At 40.2% G+C, this 27,908-nt stretch overlaps 1 protein-coding gene across 6 annotated transcripts in view; it reads right to left on the bottom strand.

The window, feature by feature from the left end:
- The window catches only part of PDE4D (phosphodiesterase 4D), a 436,095-nt gene that overhangs the window by 140,612 nt on the left and 267,575 nt on the right, over positions 1–27,908 (bottom strand). Inside the window, exon 1 of one of the 6 annotated variants that reach the window (XM_075447151.1) lies at positions 27,621–27,863. The exons of the other annotated variants lie outside the window; for them this stretch is intronic. Coding sequence (XP_075303266.1) covers positions 27,621–27,685 — 65 coding nt within the window. The 5' untranslated portion in view covers positions 27,686–27,863. Of the gene's footprint in view, positions 1–27,620; positions 27,864–27,908 lie in introns of those variants that run through there. 6 annotated transcript variants of the gene reach the window in all.

Below are 27,908 nucleotides of genomic sequence, written 5' to 3'. Positions count from 1 at the left end.
CCTTTAGGAAGATTACTAATGATTTGCTTCAGGCAATAGTAAGACTCCGTGGCAAGAACAGGCGAGGTTCTGGATCCTGGATCTCAGCAGCATCTCTTCATTGTTAATGACTGCACAGCTTCTTTACGCAGTGAAAGAAACCCTCTGTGGACTTCCTTTTGAGTCCTTAAATAACACTCTCCTACTCTTTGCAAGGTTGCTAAAAGAAAAAAGGGGAAGATCTGTGTACAAAACATAGCTTTTAGTTACATAAGGAGTAACGGCATCGTAATGAATATGCACAAGAGCTTGTAATTAAGGCTGCATAGAAAATCTTAACATTGGTCTTCCTTCTTACTGAGAGTTTAACAACTTAATCCTGTAGGTTTTTGTCAGGGATTTTTGCTTTCTGTTGTTTTAGAGAAGTAAGCAATAGTAGAAGAGGGAAGGAAATAAATTTCACTCCAAAATGAAGAGTTTACTAGACTTCTTAAGAACACAAATTCCCCTTTTAAGTCTGTCTCCACTTTCAGCCTATCCTATCTTGGAAACTATGGGGAGGGAGATAGGCAGGAGCCAAATTAATTGATCCTCTAGGACTTCTTAACTTTTAAGGCCATATTTAAACATTACAGACGGACAAGTTCTAGAGGAGCGAATTTTGTCCCCCGTCAAAGGATTCCATTGTCCTAAGTGTCAAGCAATCTCTCCAGCCATCTGTTTGTGCTATGACCTACCTATGCATCTCAACATCCTTACTTCGCAGAAGTCCCTTCCTGTATTTTCACCTGGAAGCATAATCCCACCATCACACTGAAAGGGTGCATTTGGCATAGCAGCTGTAATTCACTAAAATTATCACAGAAGAGCCCTGTAGCAACTGCCTTTGGGCAGGGTCTTATTTAGAGAAAAAGCAAGGTAATAAAACTTTATTTATGTCTCCAAGGAAAAGGTAAGCTATTCATCGCTTGTGCCCCAGGGCAGAAGCCCACCCCTGGAGGAGGCAGCCTGTAGCTCCTGGAGAAAGGGGGTGATCAGACAGTCCCTTCAAATGCAGAATCCGAATTTGTTACTTGGGTTGCCTGGGATGAAAAAAAGCAGTGGGCTGCCTCAGCTGGTGCGACCCACCATCAACGTGGAGGGTTGTAGAGAAAGGGCACAGTGTGCCTGTATCTAGGATAGGTTGGTATAAAAGCCCAGGGAATGGGAAAGCTCATTCCCTGTCAGATTGGATGCGACAGGCAGAGTGTAATGTGCTCTCAGACTTTGTGTGCATTAGTTCGCTGCTGTGTATCCTGGAGATGCGTGTGCCTCAAACCAAAGCAGGGCAGTTTAAAGTTTTATTTCTTAGACAATGATTTCTTTTCTTAGACAATGTAATTAATGCAACTTCTGCATTAATTACAGGTTATCTCAGTAGAACAGATCATTTCAGTTACTGTGGAATGACGCCCACTGTGACCCGATTCTTCAAAAAATGTACAGGGACTCCTATGTCATTAGAAAGCATTTTATGTGAGGTAGACATTGATTCTCTTACATTAATTTTACAGCTCTCAGTCAGAGAAGGCAGTGCAAGGAATGAATGAGGACAGAGACAAAAACTTATTCCTCTGGAACTGACATTATCTGCTGATAAGAATGGAGTTTTAATCAATGTGTTTTAGGTAGTTAAATTCTGTTTTACTTTATACACTAAATATATTCACCAAACTCACTGAATTCAGCTGTAAATTTGTCCAAAGATTTGATAATACACCAAATAATTATCATAATTTCTTTGTGAAATACTGACTTTAGACACACTTTACATTTATTAACTAGACTGGACAAGCACTTTGGTTATGTCTTTATGACTTCTCTTGGGCTTTTTTATTGCTTATTAATAAACTAAGCATTAAACTGAGCCAACAACTGCCTTGGGTGTCCCCTTTTTTGCCAGACATGCTTATCTCCAGGGTTTAATAAAGATGAAGCTTTAGAATTTTCTTTATCAGAAAGAAACAAGTTGCCAGTAATCAGCCCCTGCCATAGGCTCCCAATGGACTGTAGATGTTAAATAGGTTAACCTGCAGCATCAGAAAAAAACTGCAAAAATACGTCAGTAGATTTATATAACTGAATAGCAGGCCTGAAATTTATTCCTTATATTAATTCTCTGCTGAAGACCTTTCACAATGTTTCCTTTCTGACAGTGTCTACCCAGCGACGTGGGAAAGACTACATCTGGTTTTCTCCTACGTTCCTTTCTGTCTTTTCCGCTATACTTAGGAAAAACTAAAGACATCAAGAAAATAAGCAGAAAAAAAAGATAAATATTTATACTGACATTTTAGAAGGAATATATCACATCAACTCTCTACAATTGAAGAAAAAAATCATTTATATGTGACCTGATAATTTTCATTTTCTCTGTAGCAAAATTGACAAAAACTTTTGCCTTCCATTGCTTAAAAATATGTGCAGTGAATTGTAAGCGAATGATATATATGATCTAAATCTGAGTTTTCATGTATCACTGGAGAATTCAAGCCAACTATCTACTTGTGGCTTTGGGTTTCCAGTTAAGCGACTCAGCAAGCAAGCCCTATGATTAAATCCATTTTTAGCAGTGTGGATAGATTTTCCAGCATCAAAACTGCCAGCAAAGGAAGAAAATGTGACATTTCATGAGGTTTGCTTTTAGCAGCAGAACTTGGCTTTTAGTCTTGGCATAACTGTTTTTGGAAACATTCAGAGTATAAGAAGGCTTAATACTAATATTAAAAGCCCAGATAACAGGCAAATAGAACACGTGTAGGACAAAAAAATACACAGAAACAAAAATGTCTGTAAGAATTAGTCTACTCAAACATGTTAGGAATTAGTCTACTCAAACATGTTAGCAAAGGAACTCCAGCTATCTATTTGAGCTTCTGTCTCCTGAGTTTCTAGCAACTGTCTTGGGAAATGCAGCCAATCTCTCTAAAGAAACTGTTTTGTGTTTTGTTATGAAGTTACCAAGCAAGGAGTTTCCTGTAATGACTGTTCCATATCTTTGAGTGTTTTGCTTTGAACAGTCTCCTCATACTCAATTCAAGGTGTACTTTTCATAATGTCTCCTCATTATTCTTAATTATACCTCAGTGGTCTATGCATTTGACACGCAAGCCTTTGTTGAACCTATTAAATCAATTTGCTTGTTGCACCCAGTCATACTGGGATTCTTTTTGTAATTGCTTTTATTCTTTCCTCGGAGAGAGGATCTTCCCTCACCCAGCAATTTTTATTCTCTGGACATGGCTCTTGCAAGTGAACATCTTCCTACTAATGTGATGTTCCAATAAGAATGCCAGATCCAGATCCTGTTACTTGGAGTTGATGTTTTGATGTTTCTTTGAAGCTGAAATAGTTGTCTTCTTGCAGTATAATAAAAATGCAAACAAAAAACACAAGCGAAACAAAATGCAAAACAATTTTGAAGAAGTATGGTAGTCTGTTCAGGCTTGTACTAGGTTTAAGTCCTACTGGGACTAGTATTCCCATTTTTAGATGATGAAAAAAGGCCACCAAGACATCAGCTGTTTTCCCCAAGGCTTCTGATATAGTCTGTGGCAGGTTAAGGTCTGAATGAGGAAATCTACAGAAAATATTGAAGCATCGGAACTATTTTGGGTAACCTGAGGTAAAGAAGGCTGAAAAATAGAACTGCTTAATCTAGACGTGAGAAAGAGTTTGCAGCAAACCCCGGGGGTGCTCCCAAGCAGCCCCAGCCAGCCGGCCCCAGGCACCCACTGGCTCCTGCTGCTGCTGCTAGGAGTGCAGTCTCAACAGGACTGACGGTTCTCCACCTTATTATTGTCATTGCTTAGTTACAGTCTGTCTGTCACCATTCACTTAAATCATTCCATAATGATGTCTGAACTTATTTTCCACAGGGTACCTTTTCTCTGGGCTTTAAATACTAAAGTACCTTCAAACTCTTTTTTTAAAAAGTCACTTTACCTAATTTCTTCAAGAAATTCTAGAACAACACTGTTTTTCTTTCCAGGGTGAGTATTGATCTAACTATCCCCACTTCTTTTCTGCAGCACTACTTTCTGAGTATTTGGACACTGGGGGACAAAACCAACCTTGCTCAGAGTGTGACTACATAGCATGTATTTACTGTAACTCACCTTGCTATTAATTTTATCTCACTTTAAATGTATTAGAATCAAATCTCAAAGCACTGAAAAATGTTTATCTAGCAATTTATAAAAATATGCAAACCATCTATCAAGCATGCTGACTAATCCTAATGAAAATGCAACTCCCTTAAAATATTAGTGAAACACCTTTCTTTCAGGGTAAACTAAAATATGAAAATGAATGTAAGATCATGTTTGAGAAGGAGACTGCTGCTGGAGAAGGAAAATCCAATACACTGAAAGAGCTCAGCCTCCTCTTTCTGTGAATTCAGATGGATGCCATTATCAGAAATGGCCAGACTGCCTACATATTCTTTCTGAATTGGTGGTGTGATAGAGCAAGTATGTAGGAAAAGAGGTAGTTCCTCAGACTGGTAACACTTAAATCAATACCCTACAGTACTGATGACAGCACACAGAATGAAGAAAATATGTGTAAATGTTCCTCAGGGCTAACACCAGTATGCATTGGGAAGCTTCCTGGCAAACAGATCCTTCCGAAGAATCATCATATCTAGCCATAATGATGATTAAAAACTTGGCATGGTCACAGAAGATATGGTTACATGTACCCTGTGCTTACTGGCAGAGATCTTCAGCAAAGAGTGCCCCAGCCAGATGCTGACAGGAAAAAGCAGTCATGGTTACTCCTGGCTACTCTCCCATCCCAGAGAATGCGGCACAGAAGGAGGTCCAAAGAGCCAGGAGACGCAATCATCATGACAAGAGGAGGTTGCATCCCTCAACATCATCCAGCTCATACTATTTAAGTCTTTTGCATAGCCAACCTGTCTTCAAAAAGTGTGTTTTCCAGAAAATGCATAAGGGCTGTGGACAGAAAAGTCCCAAAAGAAGAAGGTCTATAGCCCAAGCCATAAGAACCCTGCGCACGGAAGATAAGATGGTTTGTTTCACCAGTATGATATACACACACAGCCATCTACAAGAAATCAAGGTGAGCTTCAAAGGAGAGTGGACAGGAGGCAGCTGGATAAGAAATTGCAGTTGTCTCTCTAGGCAAAGAAAGTGTCTTCCAGTGTTATGCTAGATTACCTATGCCAATTATAGCTCCATGAAAATGAGACACAATTATATTTGACAAGCAATGTTTTTTTCCTCACACTGTTGTAAAATTCCTCTCATTGCAATAAACAATTGCTACCAATAAATCACATATGAATTCTACTTCTGCAAGAATTCGTGTTGGGTTATGTTAGCGGCAATTGTCACTTAAATCATGGTATGTATTGTTTAAAGCTTAAAAGCTCAAGGTATTAAGAGCCTGAGCGCTCTCAAATTTTTGTACTTTGCTTTTTCAAAATTGTTTCATTGAAATTCTTTCAACTTCAGTTCTTTCTATTTCAGTTTTTTACATAGTGGGTGTTTGGATTTCTCTTTTATTTGTATTTTTTATAGTGCATTTTGTATTTTTGTATTTAGTTTACCAAATTTGCTACTTTTTTAGTTGCTTCCACTTCCCTAGACTTCTACTAAATGTATCAAGTTCCACTTCATAACTTGGGTTCTGGAAATCCTTGCTACAGGCTTTGCCACACTCAAGAAATAACCTTTAAAGGGAAACAAAAAGGTCAGGAGCTTGCCTTGGAAGGGTGCCAAGACTGGAATATCTCGAGTGTACATGCTCATACTGTATTTTATTTTATACTGATTGTAGACCTTGAGAACATTCACTGAGTACCTGGTATGTCAATAAAGGTAATACTCGTCACTATTCCAAAACAAATTATAATCTACAATAATGTATCATTTGGGGCTTATTTTTCTTGATTTTTATTACATTATTTAATTATTATTATAATGCCTAATAACATTACCTAAAGAGGGCTCCCTGGCGCTCTGCATTGTAAGACTGTGGTTTCTTTTTACTGTTACTAAATTCTGTCCAGTGATGCTGAAAATTCCCTTCCAAAATTTTTTTTTTGAGAGAAAATGGGTCAGCTGTTGATGAGGAAGTAGCAGAGAAATGTATACTTTATCTTATTTTTAAAAAAATCTAGAAGCTGTTTTGTGAGATACTCTAGACTCATACTTTGCAGCAGAGAAGTGGAGCTCAGCCAAGTGTCTGCAAAATGCTTTTTTTGCTGATTCGGTGAACATCTTCATAAATTTCAAAAAGTTGTAATCTTAGGCCAACCTAAGGTCAGTCACCTCATGTATCTGCTTTATGGAAAAAATATTAAGTAATGTTACATTATTTTTTAAAAATATCCTGCCTTGCTCAGAGTGTAAGAGGGTCTGAGGAACAAGGCCCTGTCAGCGGGGTACTTGTCTCATTCACTGAAGAAAGTGGGTACTGAATCAGGCAAAGGACTACAGAAGGGTAAAAGTGCTTTTATCATCAGAAACTGGGAAGAATATTTGCCCAAGCTGCAGAGCACCTGATACTGAACCAGCCACTTACTTATTTGGTGCTGTTCAGCCTGGAGAAGAGCAGGCTCCAGAGAGATCTTATAGCAGCCTGAAAGTACCTGAAGCGGGCCCACAACAAAGCTGGAGAGGAACTCTTTACATGGACACGGGGCAATGGCTTCAAGATAAAGACGGTATTTTTAGATTAGATATAAGGAAGAAATTCTTTACTATGAGTGTGGTGAGGCACTGGAACAGGCTGCCCAGAGAAGCTGTGGATGCCCACTCCCTGGCAGTGTAAAAGGCTGGTCTGGTGGAAGGTGTCCCTGGCCATGGCATTGGGGGTGGATCCAACCCAAACCATTGTATGATTCTATGACACTATTAGATCCACTGTTCTGTGCCTAGCAGCGGCCAAAAGTGAATGCCAATAGAAGAGGGTAAGAACAAGCAAATAGAAGTGATACCTCCTCAGGATATCCCAGCCCTTCAGCATTCTTTCATCCTTTCATAAAAGCTATGCTCAGAATACATCAGTCATTCTATGGCAAGCAGATAAAAACCTGAAAGTCCCAGACATCTTATTTTGGATATTCAATTTAGAAAATACTTTCACTTTAATCTCTGTGTTTGAGTTCTCCTTAGGTAAAGTAAGGATGATACTACTTCCTCATATCACATGGGTGATATGAAAATTAATTTAATCATCTGTGAGAAGAAGTAAAATATAGTGATGAACACCATAGAAAAGCCAATGAAAGCACTATAACTGCTTTTCCAATAGGTCTGAACAGCAGGCTGTCAATAAAGCACATGGCCATATAATGAGCAGCAAGAAAATAACAGAATACCAAATATCTCATGAATTGCATTAATTCTGTGCACTCAGTGAAGTAAAAGCAGTATGGAGTCATATAGGTAAAGTCTTTATGAAATTATTTATGGACAGGACTAAAACAAGGTTCCTAAACTAATTGTAACATTGGCATTTCCTTTTGTGCTTGTCTTTGGAACCACAGTAACGCGAATATGAGGTTATTGTATATACGTTTGTGCACACATTGGAGAGATGGCCTAATCTAAACTAATTTAATCTGAACTCTTGCATTTGCTGTTATTTTTCTCCAATTTTCTTTTTCAGCCTACTGTAGCACTATCAATAGCCATTACTGGTAGACCATCAGAAATCACAGACTTCAAATGCAGTCTTGCAGATTTGCTTTCTAATGGTTAGTATGCAGATGCGCAAGTGCACATTCCATTTTGGTTATAATGCATGTTTGATCAACATCATCTCCTGCAGACTTCAAGATCATTGGAACATCTCATTCATAGTCTCATTATGACTGAGTACGACTGTAATATAAACATGTTCTCACTAAAATCTCTTGTGCTCCTTTACTGTCTACAAAGTTTCTGCAAAGTCACTGTAAGATCCCTATCGCACACATGACTGTTGGGCTCTGAAAGCAAAATCTATAAAGCAAAAGTTACAAAGCTACAAATACTGTGCTATTAACAAAATAAGGAACATAAGGTGTAAAATTACTATTTACATTATGCAACTATCATTTGGTAAAATACCTAAATAAGCAGAAGCCTATGAGTTCTCAAGAACTATTCACAAATTAAATAGAAACAAGAAACAACAAAACACTAGCTGCTGCAGTCTTCAAATGCCACACACACAGAGCTAAAGTAAACATGTCTCACCAATGAAACAAGTCTTCCTCTGTGGAGGAATGTGGTGACAGAAATATCAGTTTACACTCTTCGCTTGTAACAAGACATTTTTTCCAGTATTAAGCAAACTTGGAAGCAGGTTTCATGTAGTGGGCTGAAACAGGAACCAAATCCCCCCTTTTAATAAATAAGAGCGATCTGACAAGCCAAAGTGGTTAGAAGTCCCTGTGTATTGCAAAACAAAATCAAACATTCTCCTCACAAAGCAACACCAAAGTGTGTGTTTTACTGAAATTTACAACTCATCCTGCCCCACACAGAAATATGTATCTACAGAGCTATCAATACATTCTAGGACAGCTCAGGCTTTTCTCATCAATTATGAAGTTACCTGTAAGCACAAGGCAATTTCAGAGACGAACTTTGTGCTCCAGTCTGCATTAAGAATTCGGGAGGGCAGCAGACTGATTGCTTACTGCTGTGCTTGTCCATCAACCATCCTCCCTGCTGGAACTGCTCCCCTGCTGCCTTTCTCCACCAGGCAAAATGGGCTGCCTCTCCTCATCCCTTCTGCAAGCCCTCTCGCAAACACCAAAGGATTACATCTCTAAACTACCAAAAGCATCGCAAAGTTCAGTCAAATCCTAACAACTGTACAACAGAGTTTCTTAGAACGATTAAAATGCCATCTGTTTACAAACAGAAAAAACCCAAAATAAATCAAATGCATAAGGCCATCTTTTGAAGTAAGTAGCTTCCCGTTTTCAGGAAAAATTGTATATGATTTATTTCACTGTGTGCAAAAAAGCTGTTTTGCAACTTGACTCCAGAAGTCTATTTTCTTGATACTGATGTTGTTACTGAAATTGGGACAGGACATGCCATAAATGCTGCAGCCAAGGAGGTGATTAGCTCACTCTGGAAACATTACAAAATGCGCAATCCAGGAGACAGGGAAGGAGAAACGCCAGCATCTAGCGCCAGTCCCTACAGCTGAAGAAATGTCACTGTAACACTGTGGCTTTTGGAACAAGCCCTGTTTCCAACTGTTTTCCCCTGACATATGGTTATTTGATCCTGCAAAGTGTTCTCAGGAGAATCAACAATTTTGCCAAATAAAAAATACTTTTCAAGCAGTTCTTTCTAGCAAAACTCAACCCATACACCCACAGCTCTGCTAGGTGGATCACACACGTGGCCATGCGGTTCTGCGCCCTCCCCAGCTGGCACCACCGCAGATGCACCGTCCGTCCATCGCTGTGTCCAGCCTGGGATCCTGGAGCAGAACCTGCCCTCAGAGGCTTTGGCTCCAAAGGAGAAACCTTCAGCAGGCGTGGGGACTCCCAGGCAGCCGAGGGAGGGACACTGCTATTTTACTACATAAGCTATCAGGAAATCCTTTGTTTCGTTCTTTTCTTTTGCAGGAATGAAGTAGGATAACAGGATACAAAACCTGTTCTTTCACTGGATGAGTCACCCTGAGTGAATCATTTTAGCCCCTTCTGTGCTTCCATTTCCCTACCTGCAAAATGGGTACTTTCTAAAGTGCTAAGAGCTCTGGCCATTTAAAAAAAAAAAAAAAATATATATATATATATATATAAAATTTCTAAGAGCTAAAACTAGTATTTAGCTGGGATTAGTAGTAAGAGAAGTAGAAATATCAGAAACAATGCTTTTTAAGAACCTATCAAAAGTGGATTTGGGTGGGAAAAAGAGAAATTTAGAAATTTTACTGTTTTTCCTTATAGGAAACATTTGAAGGAATAGGAAGAGCAAGAGGAAAGAAAGACTTGCTTATTTAATTGTTTTTGGTACATTTGCTTTTTAAGACCTTTTAACCATTAAAAATGGAGTGGAAGAAGACATTAGCCCTGATATTTCTGTAACATCTAGAAGGAAACTGAGGGAATAATGGCACACTGCCCCCTCCCTCCCCCCCCAAAAAAAAACCAGAGGAAAAAAATAATTAAAAATTTATTATAAGAAATTTTATGAAAAAAAGTTTAGAAAATGAAAAAGAAAATCTTTTTCACTTCAGGCAAGAAGTTGGTTAGATTTTTTTTTAAATGTGGTTTTTATTTCTGTCAACTCTATACAAGACAGAAAATCATTATGAATTTTCCTTTCGTGCAGAATGAGATGATTTTTTTTTTAGAACAAAAAAAAAAGGACTATAGCATTTGAAAATAAAGGTTAAACAGGAGTAATTGTTGCAGCAGATGAAACACTACTGAGGCCTGAAAGAGAAAAACCTGACAGCAGCCAAATATGTGTTTGGCATACTCTACTACATAGCCCTGCCAGGACAGCACGCGGGCGAGTGTCTGCTCCTGGGAATCTGGTAGTTGTGCCTTAAGGAAGACTCGACACTACATATTTTTCTGCACTATTCCTTTTTTACTCCCCCTCCAGGCATAGCTCTTTGCCAACAGATAAGAACCTGCCCATCCATGAGAAATACACGCTATTAAAAAGGATAGCGTGTATGAAATACGCAATACAGTTTTCCTAATAAACTTAAGTGTCAACAGAAGAGTGCAACTTAATAACCATAGATTTACAGAGTTTTCCTGGGTTTGTAAAATTTAAGGGATTTCTACAAGGATGCTTGAGACATGAAGCATTTGATTAAAACAAAAGAAAATCCTCAAGGAGTATTTAAAGTAGAGAAGAATGGAGGGGAAATCTCTGCTTATACTCCAAATATTAAAGTTCAAACAATTCCCTGACACCTGAGAAACTGATATAACCAATAATATGGGTGGTCCGGGGAGGCCCCATCGACTGGAGAAGGGGCAACATCACCCCCATTTTTAAAAAGGGAAAAAAGGAAGACCCGGGGAACTACAGGCCAGTCAGTCTCACCTCTGTGCCTGGCAAGATGATGGAGCAGATCCTCCTTGAAACCATGCTAAGGCACATGGATAACAGGGAGGTGATTGGGGACAGCCAACATGGCTTCACCAAGGGCAAATCGTGCCTGACCAACTTGGTATCCTTCTATGATGGGGTTACAGCGTTGGTGGACAAAGGACAGGCAACTGATATTGTCTACCTGGACTTGTGCAAGGCATTCAACACTGTCCCGCATGACGTCCTTGTCTCTAAATTGGAAGGACATGGATTTGACAAATGGACCACTCGTTGGATAAGGAACTGGCTCGATGGACGCACACAAAGAGTTGCAGTCAATGGCTCAATGTCCAGGTGGAGACCAGTGACAAGTGGTGTGCCTCAGGGGTTGGTACTGGGGCCAGTGCTGTTCAATATCTTTGTTGGCAACATGGACAGGGGAACTGAGTGCACCCTCAGCAAGTTTGCCGACGACACCAAGCTGTGTGGTGTGGTTGACACACTGGAGGGAAGGGATGCCATTCAGAGGGACCCTGACAGGCTGGAGAGGTGGGCCTGCATGAACCGCATGAAGTTCAGCAAGGCCAAGTGCAAGGTCCTGCACGTAGGTTGGGGCAATCCCAAACACAAGTACAGGCTGGGCGGAGAGTGACTCGAGAGCAGCCCTGAGGAGAAGGACTTGGGGGTACTGGTGGATGAAAAACTGGACATGACCTGGCAATGTGCACTTGCAGGCCAGAAAGCCAACCATATCTTGGGCTGCATCAAAAGAAGCGTGGCCAGCAGGTCAAGGGAGGTAATTCTGCCCCTTTGCTCCGCTTTCGTGAGACCCCACCTGGAGTCCTGCATCCAGCTCTGGAGCCCCCAACATAAGAAGGACATGGATGTGTTGGAGTGGGTCCAGAGGAGGGCCATGAAGATGATCAGAGGGCTGGAGTACCTCTCCTATGAGGACAGGCAGAGGGAGCTGGGGCTGTTCAGTCTTGAGAAGAGAAGGCTCCAGTAGTGATAGGACAAGGGGGAATGGCTCTGAACTAAAAGTGGGCAGATTTAGATATTAAGAAGAAATTCTTCACCATGAGGGTGGTGAAACACTGGCACAGGTTGCCCAGAGAAGCTGTGGATGCCCCCTCCCTGCCAGCGTTCAAGGCCAGGCTGGATGGAGCTCTGAGCAGCCTGGTCTAGTGGAAGATGTCCCTGCTCATGGCAGGGGTGTTGGAACCAGATGATCTTTAAGGTCCCTTCCAACCCCTACCATTCTGTGATTCTGTAATGGGAATATCTGTATATTTTTAATCTTCGTGAACTATTATGTTACACAGCAATGTTTGTGATTGTTTCTCTGTTCCATCCTTTATGGAAAGCTGGATTTAATTTATATTCCAAGCAGCTGCAATAAAGATTATTGCACAAGAGCTGACTCTGCTAAGCTAAATATCAGGAATGGGGCCTTTTCTTCTGCTTCAAGGAATACAGTGTCTGGGGCTAATTTAATGTCAAAAGAACTAAGAGGTAACTCTGAAACCAGATGCTGATCCTGAGTCACACAGAGATAATACAGCAATGTCAAAGAGGTTCAGAAGATTGCTCTCAAAATTGTTGCTCATCAGCATTATTATGACAGAATCCATAACATGATAGAGAATATTCACACACCTGCAAAGGAAAAGCAGCAGGCAAAGGTGGAATGGACTGGCCAAGTACGTGGAGAAGGGGGAAGAAATACACCAAAGGATCCTTGTCCTCCAAACCCATCCTTTTTAGCACATAAATATCTCTAGCAAACAAATGGATTTACCAATAGAATTTACCAATTTACAGGAAAGACTGAAGAAAAGGGACATCCTCATGAGAAAAAGTACATTCCAAGAGCTGCTAGCCCTTAGATTTTCTTCTCCAGTTAAAAAAAACTGCAGTGGATTTTTAATTAATATTATAATTTTATTATTATTTCATTGTTTTATTTCATTAGATACATTTATTAGTATTTCAATAGCCTCTTCCAAGGAATTTTGAAAGTAACAGGAAAGCAATTTTTCTTTGTTTTGTCATTCTGGATTTCTAGTTGCCAATGAACATATAAATTAAAATAAAATCTTATTTTGGAGCAAAAGCCCAAATATTACCATGATCAGTATCTGAAACACAAAAATTGGAGAAGGCAGAGCGAGCAGCTGGTCTATCTTAATGATAAAAGAGCTACAGTGTTTTGCTTTCAATTACTAGAAATTACACCAGACTTCTATTTCTACTAGCAGCAATCGATAAGAAAATAACTACTGGTTAGTAAATCAATCAATTCTAAGTGATTAAGTAAAATGTTCTGAAGAGCTACTAGAAACTGAAAAATGCGTGCTTCCCACCCATCTAAAACCATGTAATGATACTGACAGCATAAATACAAAGTTCTATTTTACTGTTGAAATAAATAATTGTGAGAAAGTTGCAAATGCACAGTATCAGTAACAAAGCCATAAGGTCATCTTACTGACACGGGGGGAATGCATTTCTGAGGTGGAAAAACTGTCTGGACAAGATTAAAAGCTGTGATGGCTTTACAAAATGTCATTTCCTAGTTATTAATTTCCAGTCTTTTCCAAGAATGGAAATTCCAAGAAGAAAAATACATTGCTTCACAGCCGTGAACACCCTGCTTGCCAAAAATGCAAATGTAATCACTATCTGTGAATCAAAGACAAATGATGGCACTGCTGATAAATACGAGCAAGGACTTCACTTCATGGAGCTGTAGACCTCTAGAGCTGAAAGTCAGACTCGTTTGGAAGGGCTAGCTGTGTGTGTGCATAACAGCGAGCACATCAGTTATAAACCAAGAGGAACGCTGTAAGAGACAAAATCCTTCTAATAGGCGATTGTGGCATTTCAGTTGCCACAAATGCTAAGACTCCTTGAAGGCTGCTGCCACCACTAGGCGTTCAAAGAATGCTTCCTAACATTTTTCCACCTCAAATCTCTGGCCCTTAAAAGAATAGAAAACATATGTCAGTGATTAAGTCACTAGTCATAGTGTTACCAAGCATAAAAACAGTGCCTGCACCAGTATTGACTGAGTCACTTTACATGTTTTCCCAAATGTCCTGAAACCTACCTGGCATTAAACCTAAACGGTCATTTCAGTCATACTGAAACCCAGGTAAGCATGGGTCTTCCCTTAATAGTACGGAATTCAGAGCAGATGGCACTGAGGTGACTGTCACGGGACAAGAGGGACATTAAAACAAAGACCAAACCAGACATTGGGTTGGCCAGTGTTTCCAAGAGGATAAATCAAAAAATAAACTTCTGCAGACTAGGCTGGAAAGGGCTCAGCTTCAATATCACTGAGCCAGCCAGCATCATTTTCAGGCTCATTAAAAGAAGGGCATCTGAACAGCTTGCTTGAGAACTAACACAGAATAGGCTGAACTCTTAAAAAGCAATTAATTACACAGTTGTAGTGGCTATCACTGATCATTGGCAAGGCTTGAACCAGGGGTTCCACTGGCTTTAATCCATGTGTTCTCTTACCATGCCTTTCATAAACATTCTAACTTTTAAAGGATCCCCTATGCTGCGTATCTTTCCACTTGAACGTTGTAAATTTTTTTTCCTCTGTGCCTATTACTCTTTGATTCTTGTCAGCTTTCCTCTATATGGCAGTACAAATGAAAGATTAACATCACAGGGATTTCCTGTGGTAACAGGTAACAGCCTGGTAAACAGCTTTACTGTCCTTGGGTTCTAAATCACTGATTTCTTTCTCTTGTGAAGCTTATCAGTATGTTTTGAACTGCTAGCAACTTAAGGCAGACAAAAGTATCAAATCAGGACTTTAATAAAGAGCAGGAGAGGGCAACAATCTGGCCAGCTCTTCAGACACTGACTGTCTTGCAGAGGTAGTAGCATAGCTATCAAAACGGCACTGAACAATGAGCTGAAACTGTTTTTTGGGATCCTCTGCAGTGCAGGTTTTGATGTATCATGAGCTGCTGAGGAGGGAAATACGAAATTTCAAATTTTAGAAGTCCGTTTGCTAAAGCAGAAGAAAAAACCTGAAAATTATGAAAGGTGATATAAAAATGGTTCTACAGTATTGAATACTTTGTGAACAAAACAACCAAAATGCTCACTGTGCAAGATGTAAACCGAAGAGTGACTTAAGCAGAATGTTTTTCCCCTGTGACAGAAAAGGCACATGCCTACTATCTCATTATCTGATTCATACAAAGGTTTATACTGTAGAATAAAGACAGAGAAGAAGTCAGGAAAACATAATTGTTTTCCAGTCTGGAGAGAAACAAATCACAATAGTTCCTGACAAACACTCAATTCCTCTTTTCAGCCCTGTTTTGTAGAAAGAACACAAACAGGTCTGATTTGACTTTTTCAGAATCCCTTAAAAAATAAATTGTGAAACAGTGGGTATTAAAGGGTGAATAAATCCAAAGAAATTTAGAGAAGAAAGGAACAAGAACCAGAATATGAGCCAGGAAGGAAAACCTATCCAAACCTAATTGTCTGCTGCTCTAAATAAGCATTTGCTTAATTTATGGTATAGAGTTTCCTCCATTTAAACGAACAGAAGATTTGTTCCTAAGCAAACAAGATGCCAGGAATGGCCTGAGCAGAGTCTGTTTGAAGCAGCAGGCTGTACTGGATGAATTGTTCAACATCCAGGTGGTGGTATGATTCACAAGAGATAGTAAGAATAGTAGGTAATTAAATTATAGAATTACAGGATATTTCAACTTCAGAATTCAGTACTGTCTTAAGACTAAAGTATTGTAAAATTGAAGGAGACATGAAGAAAACCCGAAACTCATTTGGAAGTGTTAGCAACATCTACTTCAACGTCCCTTTTAGCCTAGCTGCCTGGCTACAAACTGCTTTCAAGCTGTACTTTACAGAATCATGCTCAAGTGGATCAGTCCTTTGTACATTTTTAATTGATTTCACGTCACTGAACATGCATAGAAGAAGACTTGTGTTACAATGGAAGTGGGTGGAAAAGGGGACGTGGTTCTCCAGCAACAGCAAGGGATCCCTTCAGGGCCCAAGTTCCATTTCCAGTCCAAAACAACATACGGTGTTTTTTTTCCTTTTCCATTACTGACCTTCTTAGGGTAACTCTGTGTGTGTTTCTTTTCGGTAGCCAAAGAAGTATGCAAAAACAGCAACCAAGGACTAATATGCCCTCTACTACCGAAAAACATCTGCTGATGAGTATAACCAGAACATCTACCAGCAGCTGTACTGATGTTACTGTTGTTGTTTTGCGACTTGACATTTTAATTTGTTGTAAATTTTCATTTGTCATAAGTGAACATGTTCCATTTTACCATTATTGAGTCTGTCAGAGCTAGCTTAAATAGTAATCTTACACTCTTACTGCAAGTGCAGGCCTGCTAACTTTTAAATGTTCATCTTTACTTCATCATATTTCTGTCCACAAAGTGAGCCTATACAGGCCAACAAATTTTTAATGCAGTTTCAGACTGAACAGATCAGAAATGATGAAAAACTGTACACAGGAATTGGATGAGATCTATCTAGCATTTGTGAAACGGCATTTCAGTCTATCAGACGTCCTTCCTCTGTATTTCCTTTTTCCTATGTACGTTGCAACCCCAGCAGATTATCATACCATCTTTATGCAAAGCATGAAAAGTAAATACACACATGAATCAAGAATAAGAAGTAAATATACAAAACAAAAAGATAGCTTTTGTTTTCTAAAAAGTTGCCAGCATCACTTGGCAAAATTTGAAAAAACGTCTGTTTATAGATCATGTGGGGAAGATTTACAGCACAGATTTGCACAGATGTCTGAATGTGGAGGCCGGGCTCCCCAGCAGTCCCTGGGGAGAGAGCTCAGAGGAAAGCTGGGAGCACCTGCCTGTGTTAGGATGTCACTGCTGATTTTCTGAATGGCCTACTAGATCTACACTGTTTCCTCCATCAACTACACAAGCATGGGTGATGGGATTGTCTTTAAAATGGTGAGATTTCAAAAACAAGTAACAGAGCTTTTCCTCACTTTTTAATTTTTGAAACTTTGAATTAAAATTTAAAACCTTTCCTTTATTTTTAAATGTGAAAGCTGAGAATTTCACATGAGTGTAAGTCTTGGGTTTATATAAAAATTACTGGAGCTATGCCAAGTGCTAAATAATAGAAGCAGATATATTTTTATGAATGAAAAAAACTTGACCGGAACAAAAGTTCGGATGGGAAAAAGAAAATAGTATTCACACATACAATTTAATTCAGACACACCTTAGGATGGCATGAGATGACAGCAGTAAGACTACAAACTGTTAAGACAAAAGGGGTCACTTGCGGACGCGTGATGCACTTCGTTTGGCCATACAGACCATAAGGAGTACTGGCTTTATCACACTCTGGTTTATCACATTAAATTTGAACAAATATAACTTGTGAGGACTAAATCAAATTTTTAGCACACCAGACACACTTGGAAAATACAGAGATACGAAAAAGGAAACTGCAAGTTATAGATATAACATATACAACTTGCTGTATGGAGGTACATACACATCCATGAAAGTACACTTGTCCAAGTTTACTGGCATCACACATCTAAAGTGCAAACAAACTAAAAGGATTAAGCTGTTTACAACCGAACTGAATTTGTCTAACTGTGTAGGAGAGGCTGAACAAGGAAAGACGAAAGCTGCAAAACCACAATTATGCAATTGCTTAGTTTTAGGTGTATAAATACCTATTTTATGTCTGGAAGTTTTGAAGGCAAAAACTGAAACCAAGTGGGTTTCTTTTAATGAAGTTCATATTATGAAAATAATTGTTCTGTGGCAGTCTGACAAAGGCAAAGTTTCAGGACATTGAAAAGGAATGAGGGGAGGCTATTTCAAATTCAGCTGGAAAGGAAAATTTAAATGCAAGTAAGGAGGACAGAAAATGTGCAAAAGGAAGGAAGTGAAAGCAAATTAGCTATGGAATTAGACCTCAGATAATAAGGCAAATGTATAGGAGCCCGACAAGTGGAAAACAGATGTTGAGTAAGTCGAGGAAACGTCACGTGTCACATGACAGTATTGCTCCCAAGCTTCAGATCACTAAATATGGAAATTTCTGAGTCAATAAAGATGATTATGACTATAAAGCTCCAACAATGAAGACGACCCTATGTAACTGATCTTGTGTAGGGGACACTTCAGGGCAGGAGCAACCTAGAAGCTTTTGTAGTGATTGACTTCTTTCTTCATGTATACCTCTTGGAAAGAACTTCCTATAAGTGCTTGCTGGAATCTGCCCTGATGTTTATGTGGCTGGATGCTGGCAGCAGCTACAAGATGCAGTCTGACACCACATGGAGTTGGTAACTGGGGTTCAGAAAGCAACAGAGACATGTCACTGTGGCAGAGGGCTAACTGGCCTCGGTATGGCATCATCCCACCAGCTCCCAGGGCAGCACAGCTGTCACCAATGTACGAGTCTTTGCCATGTGTTGTCTTGCACTCTATGCATGTAGCACCTATGCCTGTCTTTCTTTGAAACATGCTATGGGTACACGTTCTAGAGCTATTTGTAGAGTCTCACATAAGCACACATGGGAATTTCTTAAAAAAGTTGATAATAAAACAGTATAATTTCACTCAAACTGAAACATTTCATTAAAATTATTAAAACAAATTTAAGGATAAATTTCAGAATTATCAAAAAGTTTTCATCAGAATAAACCCTTTTTTCTAGTCTGACATGCTTTTTTTTCAAATAGTTCATTTGAGTAATAATTTTGAATTATTAAATTGAAATAAAGCATAATGAAACTACTGAAATGGAATTTTTCAACTGATCTCTGCTAAATTTATTTTAAGATCTCTGACAAAAAGAAGACAGTTATCCATTCTTCTGAAGCAATCTTTTTTCCTTTTTCAATGTTTACCACTTTCACAGAAGGGGAAATGTCTTTCTTAAATATCTATGGAGAAAAGGATTTTTGACTTGGGGCTTGAGGTTTTGAGTGTATTAGTGTTAAATAGCACCGTCAGGTGCTGTTATAAAACAAGCAAGTGAAATGGAGAAGAACCAAATTTAAGTCACAGGTTCCTCTCTGTGCTTCTGAATTCTCGAAACAGAGGTCAGATGAGAAAAAACAGTTTCTGCCATTTACCTTCTAAAGCTGTGCACTGTTCTTTTTATACATAACAGGTATGAAAATGTTTCATAATTTTTGATGAAGGAAAAAAGGTATTTAAACATTATATCGTATCATACCATAGCCATGTCATGCACCTATTTAAGTCATATATCCACACATCTTCACAGCTGACATCAATGTCAGCAAATAAAGGAGTGCAAAAATTTACTTATGTGTTCTGTAATGTGACTTAAGAAACATGCTCTAGTGCATATTAGTTGGAATTAAAACCCACCGTAGCTGAAATCTGATGGGAATCACTCTAATGAGGTTGAGTCATTTGTGCTACCATTAGAATGCTGACATCACTGCTTAGTGACTTCATGTATATAAATTGACCATACTTTGAGCACAAGGTTCTTTCAGTATTAGGTTCAGCCTAAGCCATCAGTTTATCCTTGCTACTGTGTTCCAAAACATACATTCCATACTGGACTTCCTTGTTTTGTATGAATACTCTCCTTATACTACAAAATAATGCTACAACTACTAAATATTAAAGTATGTATTCAGCATAAGCTAAGTTAGTCACATTAGAAAGAATTAATCTGGTTAAACGTGCACACTGCAGGTGCCCATATACAAGTTAGATTCCATTTATATTTATTATTTACATTCAGGGGACCTGTTGTTGATAAAATCAGTGACACCAAGAGCACATCTCCTTCTGAGGGCAACATGTAAAATACATGATGTAAGTCAGACCCTGAAAGCAAGTATTTCCACTGACAGTGTGAGGTTAGTAGTTGAGGTATGGCAGACATCTATCTTTATCATGGAATCACAGAATCATTAAGGTTGGGAAAGATCTCTAAGATCATCAAGTCCAACCATCAACCCATCAGCACCATGCCTACTCAACCATGTCCTGAAGTGCCACGTCTACATATTTTCTGAACACCTCCAGGGATGGTGACCCCACCATTTCACTGGGCAGGCTGTTGACGACCCTTCCAGTACAGAAATTTTTCCAGTGCATAAATTTTCCAGCCTCACTACAACCGCCTTTCGGGTAGTTGTAAAGAGCAATAAGGTCTCCCCTCAGACTCCTCTTCTCCAGACTAAACAATCCCATTTGCCTTAGCCACTCCTCATAAGACTTGTGCTCTATGCCCTTCACCAGCTTTGTTGCCCTTCTTCGGATGTGCTCCAGCACCTCAATGTCCTTCTTGTAGAGGGGCCCAAAACTGAACACAGTATTTGAGGTGTGGCCTCACCAGTGCCGAGTACAGGGGCATGATCACTTCGCTACTCCTGCTGGCCACACCATTCCTGATACAAGCCAGGATGCTCTTGTCTTTCTCGGCCACCTGGGCCCACTGCTGGCTCATGTTAAGCTGGCTGTCAGCCAGCACCCCCAGGTCCTTTTCCGCCGGGCAGCTTTCTTCCCCAAGCGTGTGGCATTGCATGGGGTTGTTGTGACCAAAGTGCAGGACCCAGCAATTGGCCTTGTTAAACCTCATACAGTTGGCCTTGGCTCATCGATCCAGCCTGTCCAGATCCCACTGCAAAGCCTTCCTACTCTCAAGAAAATTGACACTGCAGCCCAACTTGGTGTCATCTGCAAACTTGCTGAGGGAGCACTTGATCCTGTCATCCAGATCATTGATGAAGGTATTAAAAATAACTCGCCCCAATACTGAGCCCTGGGGAACACCACTCATGGCTGGCTGCCACCTGAATTTAACTCCGTTCACCATAACTCTCTGGGATCAGCCACCCAGCCAGTTTTTTACCCAGTGAAGGGCACACCCATCCAAACTATGAGCAGCTAGTTTCTCCAGGAGGATGCCGTGGGAAATAGTGTTATAATACTAAAGTATTATTAAAGTCATAAAGGCCATACTAAAGTCCAGGTAGATAGCATCCACAGCCAAGGTGAGCTGAATCCTATCTGTTACGCCTTATACTATAATTGAGCCTCTCAGGAAATTGTGTTGGAAAAAAGGTGCCCCTCATCTCAGAAAAAAATGCAACCAACTATTTCAGCCATGGTGTAATGGAAGGGAATAAAATAAAAATAAAACGGAAGAGATTTCTGTCGAGGCATCTCAACATTGATAGGTAGATGCGGATGATGAGGATAGGAGGTAGCCCACATTTGGCCTACCTCCTCTCCTTAGCTGAACCAGCTGTAAATGGAGTTTTGGTCATTCAGGCTGAGCTGTCAAGTGAGGTCCCCATGAAGCTTGCTGCCCTATCCCTTATGCTATGCTAGGGATAGACATTGAAGTGCCCTGTCTCCACTAGCTTCATGATCCAGTTACATTTGTACGGAGCTTTGTCCGCAACCCAGTAATCTACAGATGTGCACAGGTAGAAGGTGTGAGAATGAACTGTGCTGTAAAGACAAGATTATATCTTCAAGAAAATCAAGAGTAGATTGTTTGTACGCTAAAGTGAGTAGCAAAGGACTACACCATGTGCCTGCGTGTGGTGGGGAAAGAGTATTATGTATGCTTTTCTGGATGTAGCTTGAAAGAGAATATCTCTGAGGAAGTGCTCTTTCTTTGCTGGAGTCAAACTTTGCCATTTGTTCTGTTTGGCATGGTTTTCAGTATTTTTGCAAAATTAAAAAAAAACATCTATTATTTCAAGACAGCAGTTCTTATCACATTCCTCTTAAAGTAATTTGATTTTATGTTGCAAGTATAACACTTCTGCTCCAAATAAATGCAGAGATAAGACCATGCCAAAAGATGGTACTGGAAGAAAAAACAGTAAAAATTCTCTAAAATCACTGACTCAACTTGAAATGGCAGTCAAAAAAGCTAAAAGCATACTGGGCATCATCAACAAAGGTACTGAGAAAAAAAGCAGGCATAATTTTACCACTGTATAAAAACCTTGGTGTGTTCATGTCTTGATTCATGCGTGCATTCTGGTCTCTATATTTCAAGGCCACAGTGGTGTTTGAGGAAATACAAAGAACAGCCGCTAAAATCATCAAGGGATGGGGCAGCAGCAGCCTTTTTAGGAATACCTAAGGCTACAGCTCTTCAGTTTCTACAGGAAAAGGCTGAGGTGGTTATGACCGAGCTTTACAAAACCATCTAGCTGATGGATAAAGTGAACGCAGAATCTTTCATCAAATGCCACACTGACAGAACTAAGGGACATTTGTTGAAACCAGCAGCACAACACTTTAAAGCATAGTAAAGAAAGTGCTTTTCTACACAGTGAGGAAGGTTGTCAGAAGGCTGTGGAGGAAGACAGCAAATGTCAGCAAATTCAAAAAAGGGATTAGACAAATCCATGGGCAACAGGTCCTTAGATGGACTCTAAAGAGAACAAGCAAGCATGAATTCTGTAACATCCGTAATACAACACTAGTAGATGCTGGGAAAGATGATGGAAATGGACTGCAGAAATTGGACAGGCTTTCCATGTTCTCCTGTTGCTGCAGGTAAAGACAGAACACTAGGTTAGGAAGACTATTGGTCAGGCCCAGTAGGACACTTCTTACATTGTCAGAAAATAGAATGATCAACTCAAACTCCACCTTTAATTGATGGGAGAAAATAGAATTTGTTTCCATTTCATTTTATAAAAATAACACTGTTTAACATATCACACTCTGGAAAATAGTCCAGTGCTGACTACGCAAGCTTCCTCATCAGCACTGACACTGACAAAAGCACATATAACACCTCAAATTTCTGTGGTTGTTCATGATTTGAGGCCCATACTGCTTATGAAACCCTATTTTGCTAAATGAAGTCACCTATGAATTCCATCAAAGTCAGACTTCCTGCAGGAAAGGTCATGTCTAGCTTGCACACTTTGTTCAGCATTCAGAAATACACCAGTTCTGCGTATGGTATTCAGTACTTCAGTGTCCCCAGGAGTTTGGACACTGTGCAGCTTGCATTGAACTTTCCCAGTGGAGTGTGTTCAACATCTTCAACTACTACAAGTGCAACTGAAAATTAGGTAATGTCCCAACCCTCTTTTGTTCAAGAGGGGTTTCACAAGCTATGACAACAGGGGACAGGTAATATCGCCAGCAATCACAACCGGCACTTGTCTCCCACAAACAATCATAATACCAGAGAGGAAAAAAAGATTCATCCAGTACAGCAATAAAAAACCTTAACTCTTCAGCAGCCAAGTGGTATGCATGCTCTTAATATTACTCACGATTACATTCCCGTACTGTTCTCTGCCCTAGAGACAAAGACTCCTTCAAGGGATAGGATGTGTTTGCTCTTGATCTCCCCAGCACTGGGATTCTCAGTCTGAAAGTCAGCAATTACTTCAAATATAGGTCTCAGGCCAATAACCGGGAGGTATACGACTCACTCAATAGCACTTATTATACGTATTCATCATCTTCTTTATACTGGCAATAGGCTTGTTAGCACCAAGCAAGTAACCAAGGAACTGAACTGTTTTGGGGTGGCCAGTCCCTAGGCAATGTGGTGTAGCCACAGCTTCCTCCTGCCCAACGTGGGTACCACAAGACTGGGTCACGCTTATGACAGAGTTCTAGTTTGTGGTGCCTTTAAGTCAGGAAGCCAGTGCAGCTACCTCAGGTCAGCACAGCTTGATATCATTGCATTCTTTTGTCCTAGCTCTTCTGCCCCAGAAACACCACCATACACTGATGTCAGGCCACAAGTATTTTCTTGTCTCCATTCCATAAAACTGTTATTTAGCATCCCTATTGAAACTACGTATTAAGGGTATGGTCATGAAAAGATCATCCAACAGATCAGTTTTGTTTCACTTATCTATAAATATGTTATAGAACAAGAAAGTCCTGCTTGACAACATGCTTCATCAATTTCCAGTCTACCGGACTTCATGATATTGCAGTCAAGCAGTATCACACAATTCTGGAGTTAAGTAAGAACAGATGCATTGTTCTACAGAATACCACTGACTGAATCATAGAATGCCTCTGCTCTCAGGGGCACTGGAGAGGCTGGGATGTGCCCTTTGCAGACAAGCCAACCCTAAGTTCCAAAAAAAACAGGAAAGCCCACACTGGCCTATGTAACAAAAAATAAAGACAGAGGAAGGCCAACTCACAAAGTAAACAGATAACTATCAACTGCAGACACACCATGCAAAAAGCATTGTGGCAAAAACCTGACAATGCTCCTGAGGCTTATTAGCATTTTGAGCTAATTATCTGTATCGTGAAAAAATGAAGTTCTACAATCTGATCAGCTGCACCTTTTCGAGCCAGTAAGCTGTTGTCCAACAACCCTTGCTTGTTTGACCTGCCATGGGTTCCTCTCCTAAACTTCCAAAATTTTAACCTTCAAAATAGTATTTTTTTATAAGTTCAAACTTTTCCTTAATTACAAAAGAAAAAAAACAACAGAAATACGACATTTTCTGTGGGACACTGCTGCTCTACTGTTCAGTGCAAATAGTCAAGAAAGTGGAGTCATATTCTCATTTAAATGCCTGTACTCCTGTCTCAGCCAAGGTTTTACCTTACAGTGAGTTTCCTTACTACCTTGTTATTTCTTCTCAGGTATAACAAGATGATCAGTCATCCTCACTGAAAAGTCTGTACCATCATTTATCCCTTCTAGACTATTCCCTAGAAATGTTCTGATTCACAACCACACTTCACAATCACATCGTGAAGTTAGGAATGAGTGGCAGAATTGAGCAGAATTAACACAACACGTTATAATCCTTAAGCCACCTTCTTATTTTGCATAAATACCAACTATCTGCTTTTACTTCAGTCACTATAACGTCCTGAGAAATTTTGCAAGGTGCATCAGAAAGAGGAGGGTTGACTGTCATGCCAAGCAGCAGCCAGTGGCAACCGAGCGGGTGTTGCAAGGAGAAGCACTCGCACAGCCTGGGCTCACCTGCACCTCCTCAAAGCCAGCTGGTGCCTCAGCACACTACCAGCAGGTGATACCTTCCAGATGCTTTGCAGTATTGATCCTGAAAAGAGGGTCACATACGCTCCAGTGATTGCATCTTTTGAACAGAGAGTGAGTGTGATTTCAGGGAACCAGCAGCAGAAGTTTCTCTGCCTTGTTGCTAAGCCTCCTCCATTCTCTCACTGTTCTCCGCATGTTGGGAGCCTGGTTTCTGTTCTTCACGGGAAACTGCAGCCCAAGGACATCCCAGGACCGTTTCTCTGAAGCCCTTGCAAAAGGGATATCCATACCTCAGTACAACCCTGTCACTCAGTATCTGTGCTCCTGGGACCCACAAAGCCCCCTGAGGCTTTTCTTCTCACATTCACCCGTTTTCTCCTTCCCTCCAGTCACCCCTGCTCCTCCAACACACAGCAGGATTGCTATGTTAACAGATAAAGAAAGGAGAATTAAAGGCTGTAGTTCTCCCTGCCTTCTGGCCTGAACATCCATCAGTGGTCCTGACTTCATCATGTCACTTGTCCCGAAGCATTGTGGTGCTGTTTAACACTGTGGCGAGACCGGAGCGTTGCTGTTCTTCCCCATTGACCCATGGGGACAAACCCACAGGCTCCTGAGCCTGGCGATTAAGAACACCAACCGAAGTCACACAGGTGATTTGGGAAGTGGTTCTGCTGAGGCCCAGCACGAAGGCTGCTTCGTTGAGCAGCATGGGTGGTTCTGGCTGGCCTGAGCTGCCCCCTCCCCAGGGAGCCGAGCTCGGTTCAGAGTGGCCAGAGCTCCCTCCCCTGCCCTCCTCGCTCCACACTCCAGTTTTCCTTGGTTCTCCGGCTGGGGCAGCGCTTGCCTGGCTTGGCTCCACTCTGGCAGGGAACAGCATGTACCTTGTCTGTCTGCCTCCTAGGATCTCCCCGAGAGGCACGTCCAAGCTCAGGCAGCGTTTCCAAACGGCAGGGTAGCAGAGGACTCCCAATTCAGTATTAGCAAACAGGTATTCTCACCCACCAGATCAACGTTGTAACTAAAGACATGGGCAACAAAAGGGAGGCGGACAGGTATTTTACATGGAACACCTGGTGGTCAAATCAGCGTACACGTATTGGCTATGAGATTTTTTCTCTTTGAAAGAATTTCTTTTTTTCCTGCAAGAATCAGTGGAAACAGTCAAGAAAGAAGTAACTAAAAGACAGAAGAATTAATCAGAACGGTACTGATTTATTTGCACAGTAATACGTAATAATCAAGGTAGGTATGTTTTAGCTCACTATCTTGGAGACACCCTGCAGACTGTAACACTTAAGCAATATATAGTTCACCGACACGGTATTACTTTATTACATTTTAATACAGATATAAAGCCACTGCTTACTGCAGTTTCCTTATTAAAACTTTTCCTTAGTAGTTTCTGAGAACTACTGGGACTACTCTTCAGCTTGAGTAGTATAGTTATTTCATTTTCTTTTATTACAAAATGGTTTTAGCAAAGGATAACCAGAAAAAAATTGCTAACTGCTTTAATGGTCGTACTGACATGGCTCTAATTCAGAACCAAGACTATTTGAAACATAAAATTTTTCATAGGCTAATGTTCAATTAACTTGATATATTCCCTCACAAAGAAATGTATTAAGTTACTAGTCTATCCCACAGTCCCATATTACCCATTTATTTCTAAACAAAGACTATATTTAACATACCTCATTTTATAGCAGTTAAATATAGCTCTGAACAATTAGTCTTATTACGTGCTTATTAAAATGATGGTGTTTTATTAAAAACACGGAGAGGAAAAAAATGTGGGCGACATTAGAAGAGGGAATTTATTTCACATACCTAATACTAACCTGCCCTGTCGGTGCCTATTAAGGTACATAAAACATAAAGTTCTCACAAGAAAAAATAATTAATCAGAAGACAGAACTTTGCTGATTGCTGACAAAAAATCTGCAAGAAAATCATACACGTGGATCACTACTACAGTCTGCTTCTACACCTCTGAGCCTCGGAGAGGAGGGGAAACACACGAAGCATAACACAGCACAGTCTCGGATATGCCACTGTAAAGCCTGTCTCCTCCCAGGACACTTATCTCTACCAGTCACTCTATTTACGCAGCAAAACTACATGTAAGTATCCCAAAATAGCTCACGCAAACTACACCTTCATTTTACCCTCCAGCCACCAGAACTGCAAGCTTTACATTACAACTCTGTTCCTGAAATAAATCTAATGAAGATTTTAAGAATGTACCTGTAAGTGCAAGGACTGAACTTGACTACTGAATGGGAAAAACGTATGTAATGGGTTAAAAAAAGGTATGTAATGAGTTCTCCTTAAAAAAATGCTACACACAGTATTGTACAAGAAAAAGCTACATAATTTTGTTTCTTACTATTAATTGTGCAGCTGAACATCTGCAATAACCATGCAAAATCTATCAAGTCAAAATGAAACCCTGTGACTTTCGTAGGACATGTCTGTGTGTCATAATAGGAAGGGGAGCTTGAAAGAAAAAAAACACGTTACCACATTGCGTCGGCAGTCCTTAAAGAGCTGGTGGATCGGGATCTTGGCTTCATAACAATGCTCATTTTGAAAAATTCCTTCAGTATTTCTAGCAGTCAAACATCAGTTGTCCTTATGAAGCTCATTCTCAAAGTACTCTATTTCAAAGTTTTTTTTAAATCCTCTGCTTTTTAAAACTCTTGAAATCCATCTCCTGTAATAATCCAGGCTGTGGAGGACGAATTCTAACACGCTGCAACTCCTTCCTTTTTCACGCTGAATTTACTCTAGCACTGTGCTGTTCGGAAA

The sequence above is a fragment of the Opisthocomus hoazin genome, chromosome Z, assembly GCF_030867145.1.
Source record: "Opisthocomus hoazin isolate bOpiHoa1 chromosome Z, bOpiHoa1.hap1, whole genome shotgun sequence".
Classification (NCBI taxonomy): Eukaryota; Metazoa; Chordata; class Aves; order Opisthocomiformes; family Opisthocomidae; genus Opisthocomus; species Opisthocomus hoazin.
The sequence above is the reverse complement of the archived record's forward strand: the minus strand, read 5'-3'. Positions and strand labels throughout refer to the sequence as shown.